This window comes from Homalodisca vitripennis, unplaced genomic scaffold (assembly GCF_021130785.1).
Source record: "Homalodisca vitripennis isolate AUS2020 unplaced genomic scaffold, UT_GWSS_2.1 ScUCBcl_5770;HRSCAF=12660, whole genome shotgun sequence".
Taxonomy (NCBI): domain Eukaryota; kingdom Metazoa; phylum Arthropoda; class Insecta; order Hemiptera; family Cicadellidae; genus Homalodisca; species Homalodisca vitripennis.
Window position 1 is genome coordinate 16,744 of NW_025781933.1, and position 25,757 is coordinate 42,500.

A 25,757-nucleotide genomic window follows, 5' to 3' on the forward strand; every position below is an offset into this window, starting at 1 on the left:
ACTCCATCAATAAAGATCACCTCATAAATAAAATTTATTTTAAGAACTTTTACTGTCATGAAGAGCCCAAGTTAAAACAATATAACCTTAAAAGCTGACAGCTGGTCAGGCGATACAATAACATATCGGGAAAACCTCAGCTGACAGACTTTGGGATATGAAAACCAATACATATTGCAAATTGCCAATTTGAATAATTGTTAAATTATGCAGTAATAAACAAGGGCGATTAATTGTTGCCGTCTCAGATGGCCTTGGCCGTTATCAGTCACTCAATTAATACAAACACCAAATCACTCATGCGCATGAAGCAAAACTAGGGGAGCCAATCAGAATCTTGTGTGTTTTAGTAGCAACTTTTACTTTGTTTGTTATCAAACAGCTGATGTCTGATCCATGTTCTGCTAGCCTTTTCGAATTGTTGAAAACTAGTCTAGGCTAATTGCTTGCTAAGCCTGTAGTCCTGTCAGTATAGTGTGATGGTTGCTAAGTGCTTATTGGACTATCTAGTAGTTCTTCAATCCAATTTTGGTAAGGCATTTGGTTTAAACAGTTAATTGTTGATGGATTTGTAAATATGGTAATTTGGTTACTTGAAGATAATTTAAATCGTTAATCCGAGACATCTGATGTAGTTTAATACATAGCTAATATGCAGCTTATGTTCCTATTCTTTTGAATGGAGGAACTATTAACCTATCGACAAATTACAATATTACAAAGTCCCAGTCCAAATAATTTTAGTATTAAAACAAATTTGGATGGATCAGATACTCGTAAGTATTTATAACAATAAGTAATAAGTAGACCGCATCACAGATTTTTTTTCTTTATTTAAAACATCATAAATTTATAATCATTAAATGGGCCCTTTGTCCATTAGACAAAATCTTAAGTAAATTAAAAATAAATAAAACACGTACAACAATTAAGTATGATATAATACAAAATTTTTACACTTACAATAAAATTAATATATTTGTAAATAGTGAATCATACAATTTTTTACTTAATGATAGGACACAATGATACTAACAATTTTAAAAACATTAACTTCACCCCAAGTTATATATTGACATTATTGTTGTGATTTTTTCAAATGGAAAATTCAAAAAAAAAGTAAAATTAAATGAAAATCTGCAGAAAACAAGTCCAAAAGTCCTTAAAAATAAAATACAAAATCCTTAAAAAAAGAATTAGTAACATAGTTGAATGGGCTGACTCTATTGTCTCTGGCAATCAGAGAAGGTTATGGCAAGCCTACACACTGATGACTACAATGTGAAAAATATTCCTCTACATAGGCTAGTACCAAAAAATCAAAATTCTCGAAAATCCGATGATAAATAATTGATAGCCTTAAACATTTTATAAACTCATCCAACCTTTATTTTCTAGGTAAGAAATAAAAATTTAGAATCTGGAAAAGTGTTCTGTTTAAATAGGAAATTGTTAACAGTTGTTTTAGGTACAATAATGTGGATAATGTAAGATAACACCAAATTATCCAATATTGATCTATTAATATCATTGGAGACAAATTAATAATATAAATTAGCATTACAGATATTTTTCTCACACAATGGCATGGCATAAGCTGCAGTAGCCTATCGTTAAATAATGTGGAACTCTGCTAATTACTAATTATTGCTTAAATAACTGTTAAAAAGGTCGTTTGTCTACTTTTTTTTTTTTTTTTTTTTTTTTTTTTTTTTTTTTTTTTTTTTTTTTTACACAGAAAATGTAAGAATAGATGGTATCAGTGAGGTTCACAGCCAGAGTAGTCAATCAAAAATTTTAACGTTAAAAACGTATTCTACTCGTCCTCGTCCTCCTGAACAAAAATATATATTGTTTTAGGAGACGTACAAATCACAGATAACTATTTTTTCATAATAATTGAAATGTAAATGTCAATTTGTGAGTATACAGGGTGGCGCATATGTCAGTTTCCCTATAAATTGGGATATTTTGTTTCGATAGGTTGGTAACAATGTTAAGTTGGCAGCAACACGGAGTAAGTTCATTGTTGTCTGTTCCAGTGGCTAGTCTAAAGTGACACTCTTTGTATCTGTTATGTGTGTTTTTTAAAAAATGTTTACAACCCAACAACGAGTTTACATCCTTCAGTTGTGAGTGGAAAGCATAGTAAAAATACTGCTATAATAATTGAAGCAATTTAGTGGTAAATATCCAGGTGTCACGGTACCCACTTGACAGTATGTACGGAAGTTAAATAAGAAATTTGAAAACACAGGAAGTGTTTTTGAAATGCTCCGAAGTGTGGTCATCCACAATCAATTTGCAACAAAGAAAACCTGCAGACACAGTCGCTTAAGCTTATGTCTCCAGTCCCTGTAAATCGACTTGTAATGCATCTGCTTGAACTAGATATATCAAGAAGCGTTTAAAGAATAGTAAATAACTATTAATATTTAGGCCATACTGTCCATCTTTACTTGAAGCGCTTCACAATGATTCCCATAGGCGATTGGAAAATTCTTTAAGGTTGATTCAAATTTGTTGCGATCAATTTTGTGGTGTAATAAGGCATGTTTCAAACTAAATGGACGCATTAATCGGTGTAACTGCGTGTACTGGTCAGATGTAAATTCCTCATAACGTAATCCCAAGTAGAAACTCAATGTGCCCGGGGTTATGGTATGGGGAGGTATTTCGAGTACTGCACTGATTGGTCCTTATTTTCTTCAAGGAAATGTTAACTCAGAAAGTTACTTATGGTTGCTGCAAGATGTAGTAGTTCCCGAACTCCTGTTTTTAATATTCATTCGCTCATCTGGCAACAAGATGGTGCCCCAGCACATTTCGGTATCCAAGTTCGACATTTTTTAAATAACACATTTAATAAATGGATTGGTCACCGTGGTACAATCGATTGGCCTGCACGCTCACCAGACCTGACCTCATGTGATTTTTCACTGTGGGGTATTATAAAGGAGACTAAACCTTGACGGACTCAGAAACCTCAATTAGGGAATTGTATTTTGAACTTGTTAATAACGATAAACCTTTATTGCTAAAAATTTTTGATTCTGTTCTCAGTCATTGTATGAATTGTATACAAAATCAATGTGCTGGACATTTTGAACAAACTGCTATAAAATTGTATGGTAATATGCAAGTAATTTTAAATAATGAATTTGTTTTCTGGCCTAAAAGTGTTTTATTCAATTAACCTATAATGCCTTTAAATTTCTCTTCTGGAGAAACTGACATATGCACCACCCTGTAGTTGTGTATCATGTTATCTATGATGTTCCCCATTATCTGCTCATGATAGCTTATCTGAGTGTTCTGTGGTCAGAAAAGCTTAGTACCAGCACCCAGCAATTAGTTACTAAAATTAAAATTACTAATCTTGAGAACAACTGTGTGTATTAGAGAAAGAGATAAAATTCAGGTACTGTATAATAACAAAAATTTTTAGTAAAATTAATAAAAGGATGTGCTTGATTTTTTTTAGAACTCTAAAAAATTAAATTTCACTAAATTTATTAATTTTTGTGTTTGCTTGGTATGGCCACTTGATTAATAGTTTATTTTGTAAATTGGAGTACTTTGACAATATAATTATATTGTAATGTTTATATGTGTTGAATGCAGAGTGACTCGGGAGGATCTTTGGTCTGCAAACAGGCAGACAGCCGGTGATATCTTTGCGGTATCGTCAGCTGCCCATATGATTGTCTAGACCAAAATTCCTCAGAGTTTGTACAGAGGTAACTTTTTTTCGTTTGAATGGATCTCCATCAGATCATCGAAATTATGTCTGGGTGCCCCTTTAGTGGTCATCATCACGATGGAGAAGATCCTGGGATCAGACAACCTTTACCTGAGCCTAGATGATTACCACACTAAGTACATTAGTGGGTTCAGACATATTACTAGTCAGAAAACAGAAATTCTTTTATTGATAACCTTTAAGATTACAACTAGGACCAAATATTTAAAATGTACATAGTTATAAATTATAAAAGTTCATGTTGGTCTTGATCATATCTTGTATTATGCTAATGGCAATCACCATTTTGTGGAAGGTCTCTTGATAAGGCAGTACAATATGGTTTCCAGATAATATATAGAGAAATCACCGTCAATATTTTAAATTCTTTAAAAGTAGCTCTAAAACTTTTTGTAGGTCCTAGCTAGCTCATTATTTATTTCTTTATTCCTGAATTTTGAGGAATTTCAATAGGCTAAAAATTGAGTTGTGCCTCCCCGTGCTGTTATCCAGACCTGAGAGGACTTTCAAATAACATATAGTACGCTATGTTGGTAGCATTCAAGTGTGTTACTACATTTGATTGGGTCTTTTGCAAAGCATAAAGTGATGAATTTAGCTTTAGGGTAAGTTGTCAATGTGATTTATCCATATCAATGCATTATTTAGTGTTAGTTCTAAATAATTCATGTCTTCTGTTCCTTGAATATCAGGCATTTTGGATACATAAATTTTTAATAGTTCCTAAAGTGAATTGTTTAGTCTTCGAGTTGCAGAATCATATTTGCAATATTGTTGGACTGCCTAATTTTTATACTAATATAAAAGTCAATCTGAGACATTCAAGTGGGTTTTGGTTAATCTGCACATATATCTATAATACTGGGACTGAACTAAATATTGCTCCTCCATATCATAAATTAATTAATTTAATTCAATATATATATATATATGGATATAGAATTTTTTAAATTAATTCCTGAAAAACACTAAAAATTGTATATTAATCACAAGATGTTTAGTTATAAACTAAAAGATTGTTGTGTGAATGTTATCTTTATTATCTGGAAAAATTAGAAGAAAATTTAAAACTTAAAATATATATAAGTAGTTAAAATAAGAATAATTATTTAGATACTGTGATTCAGTAATTTTTATCAAGTATAGATTTACAAAAATTCTGAATTAATAAATTAAATTGGTATTTTTACGAATTTGAGGAAATGTTGTTTTTTGATTAGTATTTTAATATGGCTTCAGAGACAGTATTCAATGTAAAATGTTATGAATTGTAAAACATTAATAAGGAGATATGACTTTTTTATTGAATATATTGCTAAACACGAGTTCTTGCTATGTGAGTCACAATTATATCGTAAGCATTAAAAATATTAAGAGGCTATCTGAAAATCAATATCCAATTAATTATAAGTTAATTTAAATCACAAAAAAAAAATTTTATTCTGTGTGTGTTAGTTATTGCTTGTAAAAAGTTAGTAACATCAGTAATATTACTGGTTATATGTTTCAGGATACTTGTAAGGAGCTAAATAAAATTGAGGAAATGTCTTCTTCGTGTACTTTTCCTCCAGATTTCCTCATTGGCTGTGCGTCAGCGTCATACCAAGTGGAAGGGGGATGGAATGCTGATGGCAAGTAGCTATAACAAAAATAATTGCTTAACATAATTTTAGGAATTAGCTTTAAGTATTTAATTCAGCACGAAAAAAGATAATAGAAATAAAATTACTATAATTGTTCTAACAATTTGTAAGGGCTTCCCCATTTTGGGAAACAAAAAAAGTTTTTAACCTTTTTTAAACCCAAAGGGCCCCCTTTTGTTATCTTTTTTTGGGAATTTTTTTTTTTTTTTAAAAAAGATTTCCAAAAAAAGGGAAAATATAACTTTTTTAGAGGTTTTTTCCCTTTAAAACCCTTACCCACCCCATTTTATGGAAAAATTTTTACCTTAAAAAAACTTATGAGGCAAATCAAAAAAATTCAAATTTAAAATTTTTAAATTCCTTGCACAATTTAAAAACATAAAAAGGATTGTTAAAAATTTAAAATTTTAAATAAACCAAGAAAATTAAAAAATTATTTAAAATTAATTTGGTTTGAAAGGGGTTAACAATTAGGGCTATATTAAAACTTTTTTGAAAAGAATGAAATTTTACCCTTTTAAACCCTTTTTCCCACGGGAAATTGTAATGGTTTTTAAAAATGGATTAATAAAGCCAATTTTTAAAATTATTTTTTAAACAATAAAGGTATGGGCCCAATAAAAAATTCCTAATTTTAAAAAAAAAAAACAAAAAAATTACTTATAATAACAAATTTTTGTTAATCCGAAAATAAAAAGCTTAAACTTTTTTTTCCTTGTTTTGTACAGTATTGTTTGGACGAAATTTTGGGGGAAAAAGATTTTTTTTAAAAATTTACTAATATAAAAAATTTTTATTAAAAAAATTGAAACGGTTTAATTTAAAAATGTTTTAAAAACCAAGGGAATAAAAAAGGAAACCTTTGCTTTTTCTTTTTAATTTTTGGGGGAACAAAAATTTAAAATTTTCCCCAAAAAATTTAACCAAAAGGGAAAAACATTTGAAAACAAAAAAAAATTTTCTTTTTTAAAAATTTTATTAAAATTTTTTTAAAAAAATTTCCAAAAATTTCATAAAAAAACCCCTGGTTTTCCCAAAAAATTTTTATTAAAAAAAAAAATTTTTTTTTACAATTTGAATTTAAAAAAATCTTTTTAACCCCCGGTTTGGTTTATAAAATTTCAAAAGGGTTTTATTTTTTAACCGTTTTTTTGGGGGAAAAAAAAAAGGGCTCGCCCAAAAATTGGTTTTTTAAAATTTGGAAGTTTTCGGGGGGGTTTTGCAAAAAAACCCCATAAAATTTTTTTGGGAAAATTTTTAAAATTTAAAATTTTAAAAAAATTGGGCCCAAAGAATATTGGGACCTAAGGGGGTTTCTTAAAACAATTTTACCTTAATTTAAACATTTGTTTTTAAGTTTTTTAATTTGTTTAAACCCAAAAGGTTTTTTGAAAAATTTTTAAAATGGTTTTTAGTTAATAAAAAAGGGGAACCAAAAAATTTTTTTCTTAAAATAAAAAAAAAAGCCAAAAGGAAACCTTTGTTTTAAATTTTTATTTGGGGAAAATTTTTGGGGCAAAAAAATTTTTTTAATTTCCCCTTAAGTTTCTCAAAAAAGATTAAATGTTTAAAATTTAAAAAAAGGGTTTTGTCCTTAAAGTCCCCCAATATTTTAAAAAAATTTTGGTAAAAATGTTTAAAGTTTAATTCTTTGTAGATTAATACCGTTTTAAATTTTGTTTAAAAAAAAATTTTAACCCAAAAAAATAAAATTTTTAAAAAAAATCTAAAAACTTAACAAAAAAATTTTTTAACCCCAAAAAAAGGCTTTGATTACATTAGAGGTGGCCTTCAAGGGCAGTGACAGGAGGAAAAAATTTGGGAAAATTAGTTAACCTTAAATTTTTAGGGAAAAAATTCAAAAAACGGCCAATTGTTTATACTAAAAACTGCTTGAAAAAAAGGGAAAAAAGGGTTTTCTAGGGTTGAAAAAGGGTTTTAAAGATGATATTAGATTTGTATTGAAAATTTTTCATTTAACGGTTTATACTTTTCCACTCTTAAAAGCTCCCAAAATTTCATATTTTTCTAATGTTGTTTAATTTAAATGCCCCCTTATTACAATTTTTGTATTTTTCCCAAAGAGTTTTTTAAATTTTAATTTATTTTTTGATTTTCTTTCCAGTAGATGTTGGGTGAAAGTAGCCCTTTTTTATTTATTTAATTTTACTTTTTTTTTGTTGAAGTGTTTAATAAAATTTTTGTTTCAAAACCTTTTAAAACTTTTGTTCAAAAATATTTGTTTTTTAAACAAAGCCCAAAAAACTTTTTAAATTTTTTAAAAACCTTTAAATTTCTTTTGCAAAGGATTTTAAAAGAGTAAAAACTTGATGGTTGTTTGGCCCCAGCTTGTGTAAAAATATGCTTAAATAGCTAAAAGGGGGTTTTTTTGCATCCTTTCTTTGGAAGAAAAAGGAAGATATATGGGGGGGTTTAAGTGATCAATTTAGTTTAGATTTGCACAAGAGATGAAAAAAGACTTGTTGCCCGGGGAGAAAAAATTTGAAAATTTTTTAAAAAATTTATCGATGAGTACAGATTTTGAGTATTTATTCAGTTTTTTGGGAAAGGGACAGTTTTTAAAAAAAAAATTGTATTTTTAGTTAGTTATCATTGAATTTCTTTGATTTTTTCCAAACTGGGGCTGGGGGGGCTGAACTTGTTGAAAAAAAACATTTTTGGTTGTAAACTTTGGTTTAAAATGTTATTTTGGGTTTTTTTAAAAACTTGTTTTTTTAAAAATGTTTGGTTTTTTAAATAAAACCCAAAGGTTTTATTTTTAAAAACAAAGTTTTTGCCTAGTGTAAAGTGTTTAAAGGGAATCCCAAATTACAAGTTTGGGTTGTGGGCTTGACATCAAAGGACCCAATTGGGAAAAAGCCCTTGTCTTGTGTGGGTCTGCCCGGCCCCCACTTTTCCCTTTTAAAAAAAAATAGTTTTTCTGTGAAAATATTAGCCACCCCCAAAGGGAAAAATTTCTATATGTTGATTCAATTTAGTTCTTATACACAATTTTTTATTTTTTGTTCTTGAAAGGGAACCCCAATATTTTTTTTAGAACTTGGTATAGGTGGTTTTAAAATTTTCGAAATTTTTGTTTCCTTTCACCGGGCATAAAAAAAATAAAAAGGGGTTCGGGTTAGGAAAAAGTTTGTGCGTTTGTTTTTTTTTCCTTACAAAAACAAAATATATACAAGGGGGAATGATCCCATTTGGGTTACTTTGAAGAAAAAATTTTTGGTAAAAAACCTGAAAAATTCTATGGTTTCTTATCAAATTAAAACAACCTTTTATGTTTTTATAAGGGAATGTAAAAAATTTATGTGTATGTATTCTTAATTTTTTTGTTTCATAAATTTTTTAATGTATCGTTGGGAAAAATAAAGCTTTAAATGTTAAATTCAATTATTAGTAAGAAAATTAATTATTTTTTTGGTAAATGTAATTAAACCCCAAAGTCTATTTTAAAAAGTCCTCATAAAAGGGCATCACTACCAGTGTCATTGGCCCCAGATTATTTTAATGTTTTGTTTTTACATATTTTCTGATTTAACTTTTTAACCCACAAAAAATTCCATTAAAAAAAACTTCAACTTTTTAATGTTTCCCCCTAAATCCCAAAGTAGGGTTTTTTTTCCCTACAGAAGTTCACAAAACCCAACAAAAAGTAAAAAGAAAATAAATTTGAAATCAAAAATTAAAAAAGTAGAAATATTGAAAATGGGAAAATTTTTTATTTTAATCCCCAATTTTAAATTTCACCAAAAAAAAATTTAAACTTTTTAAATAAAAATTTAAACCCAAAGTTTTGTTCTAATGGGAAAGAAAAGATAAAGGGCTTTTTAAAATTTTTTTAGTTTTTTAAATTTAAAAAATAAAAATTTATACTTTTTTTTTATTTTAAAATTCAAATTTTTTTCATAAAAATTTATTAATATGTCTTTTGATGGGTGCAAGAAAAATTTGTTTATTTTTTTTGTTTTATAATCTGAGGGGAAAATACCTCAGAAATATTTTTCCAATTTTTAAAATAAATTTCAAAAAAAAGGTTTAACGATCATAGAAAATATTTTCCCTTAATGAAATCTTTAAGGGAATGTTGATTTTGTATTTTTAAGAAAAAATTTTCATAAAAAACTGCCTATTCCCAGAATTTTGGGAAAATTAATTTTTAGTCAAAGTTTTTTTTTTAAAAATCTAAAAACCATAATCTAAAAAATTTTTTTTAAAATTTATGTGCTTATGATGTATTATGGGTGGATTATGGAAAAAATTGTTGTTTTAAAAGGCAGTTTCTTTCTTAATTTTTAAATTTTGGTTTAAATAAACTTTTTTTCAAAAAGTTTTGTCAATTGGTAAAAAAATTAGCCAATTTAAAAAAAAAAAAGTCTTTCTTAAAATGGGCCGGGCCTTTTTTATCAAATTTTTAAAAAAATTTTAAAACCAATTGGTATATCAAAAAAAAATTAAAATTTTTTAAAAAAAAAATTAATTAAATTAAATTTCAAAAAAAATTAAAAAAAAATTAAAAATTTAAAAATAAAAAATTTTAAAAAAATTTTCCCAAAAAATGTTTTTTTTAATTTGGGTAGTTTGTTTCAAAATTTTTTTAAAAATTTCAAAAACCCCTTTTAAAATTTTACAAAAAACACTTTTAATAATTTTGAAAAACCTTTTTGCCTTTTATTAAAATTTTTCTTTTTGAAAAAAATTTTTTCATAAAAAGGGAAATTTTGGTTTATATCTTTGTTTACCTTTTAAATTAAAAAAAGGGTTTTTTAAAAAAATAATTTTCATAAAAATATTTAATTAAAAAAATTTCCTCATGAAAATGCCTTATTACCCCCCCCTTTCCGGGAAAAAATTGAAAGGAGAAAGATTTTTTAAAAATAATAAAAAAAAAATTTTAAAAATCCCCCTAGGGAATTTTTTTTTTTAAATTAAAACGAATTTACTTTTTTAAAAAGTTTTATTTTAAAACAAAGGTTGTTTAAATTATTTTGGTTTTTAAAAATTTAATTTTATTTTTAAAAAAACAATTCTTTCAGTTTTTTTTATTGAAAATTTTTTTTAAAAGTTATCCCCTTTTTTTTTTTTTTTTTTTTTTTTTTCAAAACTTTGGCCCAGAAATTGTTTGGGTTTTAACTTATTTGTAAAAAAAAAAAAAAGTCCCAAAGTAAAATTTAAATATTTTTTGAATTTTTTTTTAATTTAAAAATTTGTTTCTATTTATTTTAAAATTTATAGCAAAAATTTAAAATAATTTTTTAAGGAATTTTTTGGAAAAATTAAAAATTTAATTGGTTTGAGGGTTAAATTTTTTTTCTTAAAATTTAAAAAACATGGGGCCATAAAGTTTTAAAAAGGGGCCCCAAAACCCATTTGCGGAAATAAAATTTTTTTAAAACAAATTTAATTATTATTTTTCCCTTAAATTTTGGGTTTAAATTTTTGGAAAAAGGGGGAAAAGTTTTTTGGGCATTTTAATTTTGGGAAAAAATTCTCCTTTCAAAAAACTTTTTTAAAATTTTAAAAATTGGGAGCCCCAAAAAAATTTTTAAAAAGGAAATGGAATTTTAAAAATACTCAAGGGTTTTTGGCTTTTTTAGAAAAAAATGGAAAAAATTCTTTTAAAATGGGCCTTTTTTTAAAAAATTTTGTTTGTTTTTAAAGTTTTAATATTTTGTAAAAGGTTTCAAAACCTGGTGGCCATCGGATTTTTTTTAAAAAAAAAATAATAAAGTTAAAATGCCCCCTTTTTAAGTGAGTTTTTAACCTAAAATTTTTAAAATTTGGGTTTATTTTTTTAAAATATGCCAAAGATTTTAAAAATAAAAAATTTTTTAAACCCAAGAAAAAAAGGTTAAAAGGGGCCCCCCAAAAACCCCTGGGGGGGGGGCCCCCCCCCCCCCCCGGAAATGTTGTCAGGGGGTTTCCCATTTTTGGAAAACCATAAAAACCTTTGGACAGTTATGATTTTTTATCTTTTTAATAATGAATAAAAACTTTAAAAATAAAAGTTTTTTAATTTTTTTAATTTTACTAGGCTTTTTTTTTTGGGATTTTTTACAAAAACGGGAATTGGAAATTTTGGGGAAAAAAAAAGGTTTTCTTATTTCTAATTTTTAAATTTAACCGGGAAATTGGTTGAAAAGTTTTTAAAACTAATATTGGGTCTAATTTGTTTTCTTTTTAAACTTGATTTTTTTAAATTAAAATTTCTTTTAAAAAATGGTTTTTTAATTTTAAAAAAATTAAAAAAAATTTTTTTTGAGGTTTTAATTTTTAAAAAAGAAAAATTCAGTTTTTTTTTTTGTTTTTTAAAAAAATTTGGTTTTGAAAGTTCAAAGTTCCCCCAAAAAATTTTTTAAAAAAAATTTTGGGTTAAGGGGTTAAAATTTTTCAAATGCTTAAAGGTAAAAATTTCCAGTCTTTTGGGTTTTAAATTTTTTTAAAGGGAAAATTTTTTTAAAATTTTTAAAGAACCAAAAGGGGAGAGAAATTTTTTCCAAAAAACCAATTTTGAATAAATAAAGCCAGGCAAATCGGGGGGAAACAAACAAAGGAGTTTTTTCCTGTTTTTTTTTTTACAAACCAAATTTTCCCATTTAAAAGATTAAAATTTTGTTTTTTTAAAAAAGGAAAACATTTTTGAGAAAAAAACCCTTTATTTTTTTTCAAAAAAAAAATTTTTTAAATAAAAATTTCCTTTTAAAACTTTTTTGGAAAAATTGCTCTTTTTTTAAATCTTAAAAATTTCAACAAAAAACCTTTCCCAGCTTTTTTTTTTTGGAAAATTTTCCCAAAATTTCAATTAAGAAAATCCTTTTCTGTTAAATTAAAAAATTTTCAAAATTTTTTCCCATTTAAAAATTTTCTTTCATTTTTTCCTTGGTTTTAATTAAAAAATTTTTCTTAAAAATTGGTTTTGGTTAGAAAAACCCCATGAAAAATGTAAGCCCGGGTAACGGTTTAAAAATTGGCCCAAATTGGGTTTTGGGCCGGGACGGGAAAAAAACAAAATTCTGTGGGTCCGGCCCCCCTTTTTTCCAGAAAACCTTGTTTTTCTCTGAAAAATGTAAGTCTTAGATTCGTTTATTGTTCAAAAAAACTCAAACAAAAAAGGTTTAATTAATTTGAACCCCCCCCCCTTTGATTTTTTTTTAATTTAAATCGGTTAAAACTTTTTAAATTGGGGATTGATTGGGGGTTTAAAGTTTTAAAAACAAATTTTTAAAACTATTTAAAGGTTTATTCAAACTTTTTTAAAAAAAGTTATAATTTAAAAAATTATTATTTATAAATTTTTGAATTTTTAATTTTTAAAATTTTTATTTTAAAAATTTGGGAAAGAAAAAAAACGGCTTTGACCAAACAAAAAAATAACAAATTTTAAACCTTTTCCCTTTTCCCAAACCTTTAAAACCAAAAAACAAACCCCCAATAAAGGGGGATTGGTTTTAAATTTTTTTTAAAAAGGAAAAAAATTTTTTTAAAATTTTCCTATTTTAAAAAGGTAAATGTTTTTTAAAATTTAAAACCAATTTTTAATAACCCAAATTTTTAAATTATTTCAGAATTATTAAAATTTGTTTAGTAAAATAAAATTTTTTTTTTTAAAACTTTTGTTAAAATTTTGCAATTCTTATTATCATTTAATTTTTTTTTTCCCCTATTTTTGAATTTTAAATTTTAAATATTCTTAATTCAAAAACAATATTTGTTTTAAATTTCAATTTAAAATTTTGGAAAAAAAATTTTTTGGAATTTAAAAAGGAAAAAAAATTTTTTTTTGGGGGGGGAAATTTTGGTTTCCCCCCCCAAAAACCCTTTAAAAATTTTTAAGGGTTTTGGGGAAAATTAAAATTTTTCCCCAAAAATTTTTTTTGCCAAATAAATTTGGTTGAAAAAATTTTTTCGTTAAAAACCCCAAAACTCCTTTAAAAAAAATTTTAAGAAATAAAAATTTTGGGAAGGTTTTTGTTTTATGATTGGGGTTTTTTTAAAAATCTTTAAAACTTTTTTTTTAAAGAAAATTTTAATTTTCAAAATTTTTGGCCCTTACTTGTTTTTTTTTCCATCATTCATGAATTTTTAATTTAGAAAACTTTTAAAAACCCAAAAAAAATTTGCCAAAATAAAAAAAGAAAAAAACTTAATTTAGTATTAAAGGGGGGGGCCCTTTAAAGCTTACCAGTTGACTTTTTAAATAATCTTTTTAAAAAATTTTGTTTAGAAAACCCCCCAAAAAAAAAATTTTAAGCTCCATTGAAAAAAAAGTTACAAAATTTAATTGGAAACCGGGAAATTGGTGAAATACCAAAAAAGTTGACAAAATTTTTCGGGAAATTTATTAAAAAAAATTAAATTCATTTTAAATTTTAAGTTATTAAAATTCTTTTTTTTAATACAAAAAATTTTTTTCTCAAAAGGGAGAACTTCCTTTAAATTTTTCAAAAAGGAAATTTAAAATCAAACCTAATTCCGAAAAAAACCTAAATTAAATTTTCTTTTAAAAAACAATTTGAAAAGGGGAAATTTTTTGGGACCTTTTGCTCCCTAAAGGGGAAAGTGAAAGAGGGAATTTGTCCTGTAAAATTTTAACCAAAAAGAAGTTGGGAAAACGCCCAAGGGGAAGGGGTTAAAATATTAGGAAATCAAATTTTTACCCAGGCCTAAAAATTTTAGGTTTGGATTTAGATTTTACTTTAATAATTTTATAAATTTTTAAATTTTTAGTGGCCTTGGAAAATTTTTTTTTTAAAGTTTTTAATAAAATTTTTGCTTATCTTTTTCATTTAAAATTTAAAAAGGGTAAATTGGATTTGTCCGGGGGAAAGGTTTGATTTCCGTTTACCTTTTCTTTTCCCAAAATTTTTTTGGAAAAAAAAATTTGAAAAAATGATTGAACTTTTTTAAAGGAATAAAAAACTATTTTTTTTAACCAAAAATTTGGAATTTTTGTTATTTTTTACTTTAAAAATTTTAAAACAAATTCAAAGGTAATCCCCTCCCACCTTTGGATAAATTTTTTTTCGGGAAAAACCCGGAAAATGGGGTTTTTATTTTCCAATTTAAAGGCTTGGGGGAAAAATTTATTAATATATGGTTTTTTCAAATATTTTTTGGGGTAAAAAATTTGAAAAAAAATTTGAAATTTTCAGGGCGATTTTTTTGAAATTCCCTTTTAATTTGAAAGGTTTCAAAACCCCCTACAAAATTTTTTAAATTTTCAACTGGAAAAAGTCTTTGCCCCCAAATCGTTTTTAACTTTGTGGAAAAATTTTTCCCTTGGGTTTTTTAAATTGGGAAAATTTTTTTGGGAAGGGGAAATTGGTTTTGTAATTTTAAAAATTTTGGTTTTTAATTTAAATTTTCCCCTTTTTGGTAAAAATTTGGGGAATTTAAATTAAAAATTTAATTAAAAAATTGGGGAATTTTTTTAGAAAAGGGGTTTTCTTTTTTTTACCCAAATTTGAGAAAAATTTGCTTTTGGTAAATTTTTATTTGTTATTTGAAATTATTACCTTAAAAAAACCCCTAACCCCTGAAATTTCCCTTTAGAAAATGGCCCAAAAAGGTTTCAATTCTTTTTTTTTGTTTTAAAAAATTTCCATTTTTGGGATTGAAAAAAAGGGGTTTTCAGAATAACTTTTGGGGAATTGGGGAAGGAAAAATGAAAAAGGGGAAATTAAATTTAACCAAAAGTGCATTTTTTTTTTTTTAAATTGGGATTTTTAAAAAATTAAATAAAGGAATTTAAATTTTCCCATAATTACAATTGCCATGGTTTGGAAAAATCCAAAAACCCCTTTGGGTCCGGTGTGATTTTTTCTAGGTAAAAAGCGGTTTTTGGGCAAACGCCGCATGTAAAATGGGGTTTGAAAAGGGGAAAGGGTTTTTTGCCTTTTCCCCCCAAAAAGGGTTTTTGGGTTTTTAAATTTTTATTTGGGCTTTTTTAAAAAATTTGGTTTTTTTTAGTGTTTTTAAAAATTAAAAATTGGAACATTAAATGAAAATTTGAAACCTTTAAAAGGGTTGAATTGGGGCCTTTTTCCAATTTGGGTTTTCCTTCCCAATTTTAAACTTTTTGGAAAACAAATTTTGTTAAAGTTTTAAATTTTTAGATTTTTTAATAGGTTTTTTTTAAGTAAATTGTTTTTTTAAAATAAAAAACGGGTTATTAAAAAAGGGCCGTGATAATTGTTTTAAAAACAAATGAAAATTTTCCCTTTAAAACTTGGGGTAAAATAAGGTTTTTTAAAGAGGGGGAAATTGGGGAAGGGGGTTGGGAAATTTTGGTAAGGTGGGAAAATTTGTAATTCCGGGGAATTATGTTTTAAATTTAACCCAAAGTTTTCCAAAATAATAAGTTGGCCAGGGTTAAAACTGTGTGGGGAAGGGCCTTGGCTTTACCCAAAGTGGGCCTTAGGGGCCAAGGAAATTAAAATTATTTAATGAAAATGTTTTTAAAAATTAATTTTTGGGAAATAAATTTTGTTTTATTAAAGTTTTTCAGGGAAATTTCTTTTTTTGGGGGGTTTTTTCCATAATGTATAAAAAATTTTTAAAATTTTTTTTAATTTTTATATTTATTTTTTAATTTTTTGGGAAATTTTCAAAAGGGTTTTCTTTTTTTTTTTTCCCTTTTTTTTGGGTTTTTTTCCTTGTTTGGGAAAAAAAAAATTTTTGAAAAAAGGGTTTTAAAACTTTAAATTTGGGGGATTGAAAAGGTTTAAAATTTAACCAAAATTAAAATTGGTTTTTTTTGGGGCAAATAAAAAAAGAAGGTAAAAAATTTTATTAATTAAAAGGGGAAAACCCCCCGGGAAAATGCTTAAAAATTTTTTACTTCATTTTTTTCTTCTTCAAATTTTATCACAGTTTTTATATTGGGTAAAAGAAAACTATTAGAAAGTTTTTTTATTTTTCCCCTTTTATCCTGCTTTTTTTTAAAAGTATTTGAAAGCGGAAAAAAGAAAAAAAGATTTGACAAGGGGATTTTTTTAAAAGTAAAGATTTAAAAAAGGGGAGTGGGGCATCCTTTATTTATTTTTTAATACCCCCTTTTTTGGGTTCCCGGGGAAAGGTGGCAAGCTTGTACCTTATTTTTAAAAAAAAAAGACAAAAAGTTCTTTTCAAGAAAAAGGGAAAAGGGATTCCCTGTGTTCGGAATGCTTTTTGTGGGGGGAAAAACAGTTTTTAAAGGAAAATATTTTGGGGGGCCCACAAATTTGTTGATTAAAGTAATTCACAGATAAAAGGCCCAATTTGGAATTTAAAAAATTTAAAACGTTGTGAACTATTTTTAAGAAATAGACAAAGTTCTAGAATCAAAAAAAATTTTTTTGAAAAATTGTTTTAATTGGGAAGTTAAAAACAATATTTAGAAATTTTCATTAAAATCACTAAAATAAAAAAAAAAAAAATGTGTAGTAATAGTAGAATTGCTTTTTTTTCCCTTTCAGTTCTAAACATATCAATAAAATTTCCCTTTCAGGGGAAAAAATTATGTTTATTCAAATTTTTAAAAATTTTTTTAAATGTTTTTTAAAAAAATTTATGCCTGTTTAAAGGGTTACACTTTCCATTGGGACCTTCCTCAGCCTCTACAGGAACTGGGGGGGATGGGTCAATCCTTTTGTTGTTTTACTTCCAGAAATTTCCCGGTTTTTGTTTGAAGAATTCGGTGATAAGGTTTGTGATTTTAACAAAAATCATTTTTAAATTATAAAGATCTAAAAATTTTTATAGCATGTAAAGTAGTTTTTTTAAATTTAAAAATTAAATGTGATGGAAAAAAAATTTGTTTTTTTTAGAATTATTGATAAAGCAGTATTTGATAAATTTTTTGTAGAAATCACCCCTTTTGGGGAATTGTCCACAGGGTTCCCCTTTTAAAACTTAAGAAATTTTTTTCCACATTTTTCTTCAAACAGGGCCCCAAGAGGCTAAAAACCCCCCCTTTTAAAAAATGTTAATCTCGGTGTGGCTGTTTGAACACCCGGGGATTTAGTATTATTTAAGGCAATTTCTTTAAAATTGATAGCGATGTTATTCCCTTTGTTCGGGAAAAAATGGTCTACACCCTTTCTTTTTGAAAAATTACCAGGTTCGGGAATGGGTTCAAGGAAGAATAAGCGGGTATTTAAACCCTTTCCCCTTTCCCGGGGACTATCTAGTCTTTAAAATGTTTATTGCAAAAACCCCTTTGGGCCTTGATTTTTCCCTTTTTGAATTTTTTCTGTTGGCGGCCTTGAGGTTTTAAATTTTGTGTTTTTTCCCTGATATGAAAAATAATATATCTCTGAAAAACAAAGATGGCAAAGTGCCAAGTGGTTTTCTCCTCATCTTTTTAAATTTCTTTTTAAAACAAAAGAAAAACGGGGACCTAGAAAATTCGGGGAGGATTGATAAACCTATTGACTATGAAATTTGTCCGGCCTCAGAAAAAGATGCCCAGGCTAAACTAGTTCTTTGTAAAAAAAATGTTTTGAGGATGTTGAGGAGGAGATGCATTTTCCCCTTTAAATTTTTTTCCAGCCCAAAACTTTTTGCGGGAAAGTATTTTTTTTTTGAAAAAAGGTTTTTTAGGGGGGGGGAAATCCTTAAAATTTTTTTGGTTTGTTCCCCCTTAAACCCGGGTTTGCCCTAATTTAGGGGTTCCCCAAATTTTTTTTTTTATGGAAAAGAAATTTCCATCCTTTTTTCCCTTATTCAAATTAAATTTACCCTTTTTAAGGGGGTGGGGCATTCCTTATAAAAATTATGTAATTGACCTTTTTTTTTTTTTCCTTTTTGGTTTGTTTTTTGGTTTTTTTTGGGGCAAAAATTGGGTTTAAAAAGTTTTTTTGGGAAAAAAAAGGTTGGTTTTAAAACAAAAAAATTTAATTTTGGGACTTTAAAGGGAAAAAGGGCTTTTGTTTTTAACCCCCCTCCCTTTTTCACATTTTTTTTTTAAATTTAATTTTTTAAAAACGGGTTTTTTTCCTTTTGTTTTTGGTTTTCCTCCTGCAAGATTTTGTTTTCCTTTGGGAAAAAACCCATTTAAAACTTTTTTTGTGAAAAAAAAACAAAAGGCTTTTCAAAAAAGGTTTTTTTGTTTTGGGGGAAAAATTTGTTTGGGGAATTTGTTTCCCCTTTGTGTTTTTCTTTTCAATTTTTGGGCGCCATAAAGGATTAAATCTTGCCCCACTATTTTTTTCTTCTTTTCTTCAATGATTTTAGTATGGGGTTTTAGAATCAATTTTAAATATTTTGCTGATGAATAAAAATTTATCATTGCCAATTTTTGGTATGTTCATCACACTTTTAAAATGTTAATAGGTTGACCCAGTGGTTTAAGGGAAAATTTCCCTATTTTACACTTGAACCTGGGGGATTTTTTTAATGTCTTTTATTCAAGGGGGTTGAAACTCTCTCTTTCCTTATTTTAAATTGATGCCCGGGGTTTTGGCATGAAAGGTTATTGTTCAAAAACATGGGTATTTTGCTTGTTTCCCAGGCTTTTAATCTCTCAGCTGTTGTTTTGGGCCATATCTAAAAAAAAATGTAATTTGGGCTCAATAAGGGGGATTACTAGACACTTCTAAAAAAAGTCTTTTTCCTTTTTAGTTCACTTGTGGGGTGTCCTTAAAGGGGGGTGTCCTGTGGGGGTTTAAAGGGGGGTTCAGAGGGGGGTTTTCTTTTCTTGTTTGGGGCCTTAAAGTTTCTTTGGGGCCTATCCCTTCTTGAAAAAGTTTGGGTGGGCAAAAATTTTTGGTTTCCCTGATATGGAGAATCATAATCTTGTTGTGTATTTTTGGTTTGCCCAAAAAAAGACTTAAGGGGAAATTTTAAATTAAACCCTTTGGGTTTGGTTTGCCCCACCCCAAAACGGGGAAACAAAAAAGGGGTTTTTTTTCTTTTATAAAAAAAAATTTTTTTTTCTTTTCCATTTTTGGGTTTTAAAAAAACATTTGGAAATTTGTTTTTTTTCATTCCAAGGGAAAACTTTCACAGGGTTAATTTTTTTAAAAAAATTTTTAACCAATTTTTTTTCCTGGGGGGTTTTCCCCCAAAGGAAAAAGGGGGGGGGTTTCCTTTTAAAAATTAAAAAGGTAAAATTTTGTTTTAATTTTTTTATTGCTTTTAAATTTATTTTTGGGTTTAAACACTTTTTAGAAAAACCCAAATTTTTTTTAAATTTTCTTGAAAAACCCCAAAATTTTTCTTTTTCTAAATAAAAAATTCAAAAAAAAAAGTTTTTTTTTAAGGAATTGGGAATTTTTTAAAGAAAGTTTTTTTTAAAAAATTTTTTGGAAAATAAAAAAAATTTAAAAATTTTTTAAATTTTTTTTTTGTTTTTTCAATTTTTGGATTTTTTTTGTACAAAAAAAACTTTTAATTTTTTAATTTGACTTTTTAAATATTTTAAACTGATTTGAGGTATTATTTAGTCACCCACAGTTTGTTTCAAGATTAAAAAAAATGTTGTTGAGCCCAAAATTTTTATTTTACTGTGTGTAATTACACAAAAAAAAAATAGTGAAGTACACATGGGAAATTTAAAAATAAGAAAGGGAAGTAATTTTAGCACTATTTTAAAAAAAAACAAATTGGGGGGGTTAAAAAACTTCTAGAGTCTTCCTTTTTGCTTTTTTTTTTCCAAATGTATAAAAATACTTCATCGAAATTGAATTTTTCTGTGTTGACTTTCCCTTCAATGTTGGGAAAGGGCCCAAGAGATGTCAGACCATGATGGGATAAAAGCCCAGGAAAATTGATACTTTTAGCAAATTTTTTTTTCCTTTAAATGTTATGAGTTTATTATTTGACGTCCCAACTTAAAAAGGGAAACCCGATAGATAACTTTAAGTTTGCCTATTTAAAGGGAAGAACAGTGAAATATTTGCATGCCACCTGAGGGGGCTTTTTAAAAACAGCAAGGGGGAAAAAAAAGCAGGGGATATGTATTCCCAAGGGATTAAAAAAATTGGTAATGGCTGTAATTTCGCATCTGATGAATGTTTAGTGATGTTTCCCCAAAAAGGGAAAAAATTGCTATTCAATTCACCCAAGCGCTTACTTAAAGAAAAAAGCTCAGTTGGAGGAAGCCATTCGATGTGGTTCTTGAATCTAGTTCCTTAAATCAGTTCAAAATTTACACTGAATATTAAAAACCCAAAATCATTTCCCAAAATTTAAGTGGAAAAAGTTGGGGAAAGTTTTTATCTGGGGTTTCCCAAAAAAGTAGTATTTTTGTAGCGGGAACAATGAAAGCACCAGAATTAAGCCAAAAAAAAACAAAGTTATTTTTGGGACAAAAACAACCCCCTCGTTCTGCTTCTCGGGCCAAAGAACATGCAGAAATTGCAAAAAAAAAGGGTACAGAGGGTGTCTTAAAAAAACCTTTTAGAAAAAATTTTAATTCAATACCGGGCTCTGCAGAAATTTGGGTGCTTCTTTAGGTAAAGTTTTTTTTGCAACATTCCCCCGTTACTTTTAACAATAAATGGTTTAAAATGTCATGTTTTGTGGATACGGGAAAAATTTTGGGGGAAGCTTTATCAGTCTTGGTTTTACAAAAAATTATGGTATGAAAAATTTTACCCACTAAAGGGGTTTTTATGTAAATTGGGATTTTACTTTGGGTTTTTGGTCAAAAATGAAGACGTGATGGGGAAAATTGGGAAATTTAGGGGAACATGCAATCATACTTTGGGGTTTTTAAATTCATTTTTTTGAAAAAACTTTTTTTCAGAATATCGGTGTAGGAACGGGTATTAAGATATAATATTGGATTAAAATTCCAAAAGTTTTAAGAAATTCTAAAAAAAAGGGTTTTCCCATAGATGGTACAAAACCCAAAAAGGAACTCGGGGAAAAGGAAAAGATTTTTCATAAAACATTGATAATATTATGTTGTTTTACCCAAATATAAAATGTTTGACCACAATAAATATGTTTTTTTTAAGGGCCTAAAAAAAGCTAAAAGGAAAGGGCCCAAAAAACTAGGCTTTACCCCTGACATTGTAAGTTTGTGGGAAACTTGTAGGCCCATTTAAAACCAGGTTAAAAAAAACTAGGTTTTTTGTGTTTTTTTTATCAGCATTTTCCCCTCTCCCAAAATTTGTCCTTTTGGGATCGGGTTTTTTTTTTTTTTTTTAATTTCTTATCCTTTTTTTCATTTATGAATAAGTTCAATATCCTCAAAAAATTGATTTTAAGGTAAATTTTGGGGGGTTTTCAATCAATAAACCCACGGGAGGTCCTTGATGGTTATGGAGACACAAATTATGCTCCTTTTGCTAAACCCAAAAACAGGGGGGTGGAAAGATTATTGGGGGCCCCACACCCCTCCTCAGGGGCCATGCTAAAGTTACAGGCTGTATGATCAATTTCGGGCCCTTCCCAGAAAGGTTACTTTTAGTGAATTTTTATAAATTAAATAGAACTTTCCCTGCTCTACTATGCAAATGTGTTTTCTAAATTTTTTTTTTTTTTAAAAAAAATTTTTTTTTTTTTTTTAAAAAAATTTTTTTTAAAAAAAAAATTTTTTTTTTTTAAAAAAAAAAAAAAAAAATTAATTGGAAAAATTTTTTGGGGGTTTTTAAAATTTTTTTTCCCTTGGGTTTAAAAATTTTTTTTAAAAAATTTTTGGGGGTTTTTGGTTTAAAAAAATTTTTTTTTTTGGGGTTTTTTTCCTTTTAAAATTTTTTTTTTTTTAAAAAAAATTAAAATTTTTTTTTTCCCCCTTTTTTCCCCCCCTTTTTTTTTTTTTTTTTTTTTTTTTCTTTAAAAAAAAAAAAAATAAAAGTATAGATTTGGGGGGTTTTAAATTTTTTTTTTTTAATTTTAAAAATATTTAATAACACCAAATTTCAAAATTGGGGCCCACAAGCCCCCCAAAACCCTTTTTCCCCTTTTTTTTTTTTTTTTTTTTTTAAATTTTTTTAAAAAAAAAATTTTTTAAAAAAAAAAAAAATTAAAAAAAAAAAATTTTTTTTCCCCAAAAAAAAAAAAAAAAATTTTTTTTTTTTTTTTTGGGGGGGTTTTTTTAAAAAATAATTAAAAACCCCCGGGGTTTTAAAAAAAAAAAAAAAATCCCCAAAAAAAAATTTTTTTTGTAAAAAAAAAAAAATTAAAATTTTTTTTTAATTTTTATTTTTTTTGAAAAAAAAAAAAATTAAAAAAATTAATTTAAAAAAAAATTTTTTAAAAAAATTTTAAATTTTTAAAAGGTTTTTTTTTTTTAAAAAAAAAAAAAAAATTTTCCCAAAATTTTTTTTTAAATTTTTAAAATTTTTTTTTTTTGTTAAAAAAATTTAAAAAAAAAAAAGGGGGAAAAAAAAAAAATTTAAAATTTAAAAAAAAATTTTTTTTTTTTTAAAGTTTTTTTTTATAAAAATTTTTTTTTTTTTAAAAAAATTTTTAAAAAAAAATTTTTTTTAAAAATTTTTAAAAAAAATTTTTTTTTCCCCCAAAAAATTGGTTTAAACCCCCCCCCCCCCCCCAAAAAAAACTGTTTTGGGTTTTTTTTTTTTTTAAAAGGGTTTTTTAAAAAAATTTTTTTTTATTTTTAAAAAAAAACCTAAGAAAATTTTTAAAATTTTTTTAAAAAACCCCCAAAAAAATTAAAATTTTTAAAAAAACCCCCAAAAAAAAAAAAATTTTTTTTAAAAAATTTTAAAAAAAAAAAATTTTTTTTTTGGGGGGTTTTTTTTAAAAAAATAAAAAAAAAAAAAAAATTTTTTTTTTTTTTTAAAAAAAAAAAAAAATTTTTTAAAAATTTTAAAAAAAAATAATTTTAAAATTTTTTTTTTAAACCCCCAAAAAAAACTTTTTAAAAAAGGGGGAAAAAGGTTTTTAAAAAAAAAACCCCCCTTTTTTTTTTAAAAATTTAAAAAATTTTTTTTAAAGGGGGCCCCTTTTTTTTACAAGGGTTTTTTTTTTTCCCCCGGGTTTTTTAAAAAAACCCCGTTTTTTGGGGGGAAGGGTTTTTTTTTTTTGGGGGAAAAACCCCCCAAAAAAATTTTTAAAAAAAATTTGGGGGAAAAAATTTTTTTTTTTCCCTTTTTTGGGGGAAAATTTTTTTTTTTTTTGGGAAAAAATTTTTTTTTTTTAGGGGTTAGGGGGTTTCCCCAAAAAAGGGGGGGGGGCCCCCCAAAAAATTTTTTTTTGGGGGCCCCTTTTTTTTTTGGGTTTTTTTTGGGGGGGAAAAAAATTTTTTTTTTTTTTGGGGGGAAAAAAAATTTTTTTTTTTTTGGGTTTAAAAAGGGGGTTTTTTTTCCCTTTTTAAAAGGGTTTTTTTTTAAAAAAAACCCCCCCTTTTTTTTTTTTTTAAAAAAAAAAAGGGGTTTTTTGGGGGGAAAACCCCAAAAAAGGGGGGGGCCCCCCCCCCAAAAAAAAATTTTTTTAAAAATTTTTTAAAAAAAGGGGTTTTTTTTGGGTTTTAAAAAAAAAAGGAAAAATTTTTTTTTTCCCCCCAAAATTTTATTTTTTTGGGGGTTTTTTTTTTTTTTCCCCCTTTTTTAAAAGGTTTTTTAAAAAAAAAAAAATTTTTTTTTTTTTTAAAAATTTTAAAAAAAAATTTTTTTTTGGGAAAAGGTTTTAAAAAAAAAAGGGGGGGAAAAAAAATTTTTTTTTTGGTTTTTTCAAAAAAAAGGCCCCCCAAACCCCCTTTTTAAAAAAATTTTAAAGGGGTTAATTTTTTAAAAAAAAATTTTGTTTTTAAAAATTTTTTTTTTTTAAAAAAAAAAAAATTTAAAAGAAAAAACCCCCCAAAAAAATTTTTTTTTTTTTAAAAAAAAATTTTTAAAAATTCCTTTTTTTTTTGGGCCAATTTTTGGTTTTTGGGGAAAAAAATTTTGGAAATTTTTTAAACCCTTTTTTTTTTTAAAAAAATTTTTTTTTTTAAAATTTTTTTGAAAAAAAACCCCAATTTTTTTTAAAAAAAAAAACAAAAAAAATTTTTTTTTTTTTTAAAAAAAAAAAGGGGGGGGGAAAATTTTTTTAAAATTTTTTTTTTAAAAAAAATTTTTTTTTCCCCTTTTTAAAAATTTTTTTTTTTAAAAAAAGGGGGGGGTTTTTAAAAAATTTTTTTTTCCCCCTTTTTTTTAAAAAATTTAAATTTTCCTTTTTTTGATTTTTTTTCCCGGGGGGGAAAAATTTTTTTTTTCCCCAAAAAAAGGGGGGGAAAAAATTTTTTTTGGTTTTAAAAAAAATAAAAAAAAAAATTTTTTTTTCCCTTTGGGGTTTTTTTAAAATTTTAAAAGGGGGGGGTTTTTTTTTTGGGAAAAGGGGGGGGCCCCTTTTTTTTCCAAATTTTAAAAATTTTTTTTTTTTTTTTTAAAAAATTTTTTTTTTTTTTTTTAAACCAATTTTTAAAAAAAATTTTTTTGGGGTTTTAAAAAAATTTTTTAAAAATTTGGAAAATTTTTTTTTAAAAACAATTTCCTTTTTTAAAATTTAACCCCAAAAAAAAAACTTTTCCGGGGTTTTTGGGGGGTTTTTTTTTCCCCCTTTTTTTTGGGGGTTTTTTAAATTTAAAAATTTAAAAAATTTTTTAAAAATTTAATTGAAAAAAAGAAAACCCCGGGGGTTTCAATTTTTTTTTTAAAAACCAAAATTTTTTTTAAAAAAAATTTTTTTTTTTTTTAAAATTTTTGGGGGGCCCCCCCCCTTCCAAGGCCCCCCCAAATTTTTTAAAAAAAATAAATTTTTTAAATGTTTTTTTTTTGAAAAGGGCCCGGTTTTTTCCCCCCCCAAAATTAAAAAATTGGAAACCCCCAAAATTTTAAAAAAACCCCCCCAAACCCCCCCAAAATTTTTTAAATTTCCCCCCTTTTTTTTTTTTATGGGTTTTTTAAAATTTTTTTTCGGGGAAAAAAAAAAGGGAAAATTTTTTGGAATTTTTTTTAAAAAAAAAAAAAAAAAATTTCCCCTTTAAAAAATTTTAAAAATTTTTAAAAAAAAATTTTTTTTTTTTAAATTTTTTAAACCAAATTTTTTCAACCCCAAAAAAAAAAATTTTAAAATTTTTTTTTTCCCCGGGAAATTTTTCCCCAAAAAAAAACCCCTTTTTTTTTGGTTTTTTTTAAAAAAAAAAATTTTCTTGGGGGGAAAAAATTTTTTTTTTTTTAAAAAAAAAAAAAATTTTTTTTTAAAAAAAAAATTTTAAAAAACCCCAAAATTTTTTAAATTTTTGGGCCCCGGGTTTTTTTTTTCCAAAAAAAAAAAAATTAAAAAATTTTTAAAATTTTTTTAAAATTTTTGGGGCCCAAAGGGAAAAATTTTTTTTTTTTTTGGGTTTTTTTTTTAAAAAAAACCCCCCTTTTTTTTCCCCCCAAAACCCCCTTTTTTTAAAAAAA

The 25,757-nt window shown here is 26.0% G+C and overlaps 1 protein-coding gene across 1 annotated transcript in view; it reads left to right on the forward strand.

Moving 5' to 3' along the window:
• The window catches only part of LOC124373520 (lactase-phlorizin hydrolase-like), a gene marked incomplete at its 5' end in the record, with an annotated part of 61,590 nt that overhangs the window by 11,453 nt on the left and 24,380 nt on the right, over nucleotides 1-25,757 (forward strand). The window contains 2 exons of the mRNA XM_046831881.1: nucleotides 3,625-3,682; nucleotides 5,274-5,394. Coding sequence (XP_046687837.1) covers nucleotides 3,625-3,682; nucleotides 5,274-5,394 — 179 coding nt within the window. The remainder of the gene's footprint in view (nucleotides 1-3,624; nucleotides 3,683-5,273; nucleotides 5,395-25,757) is intronic.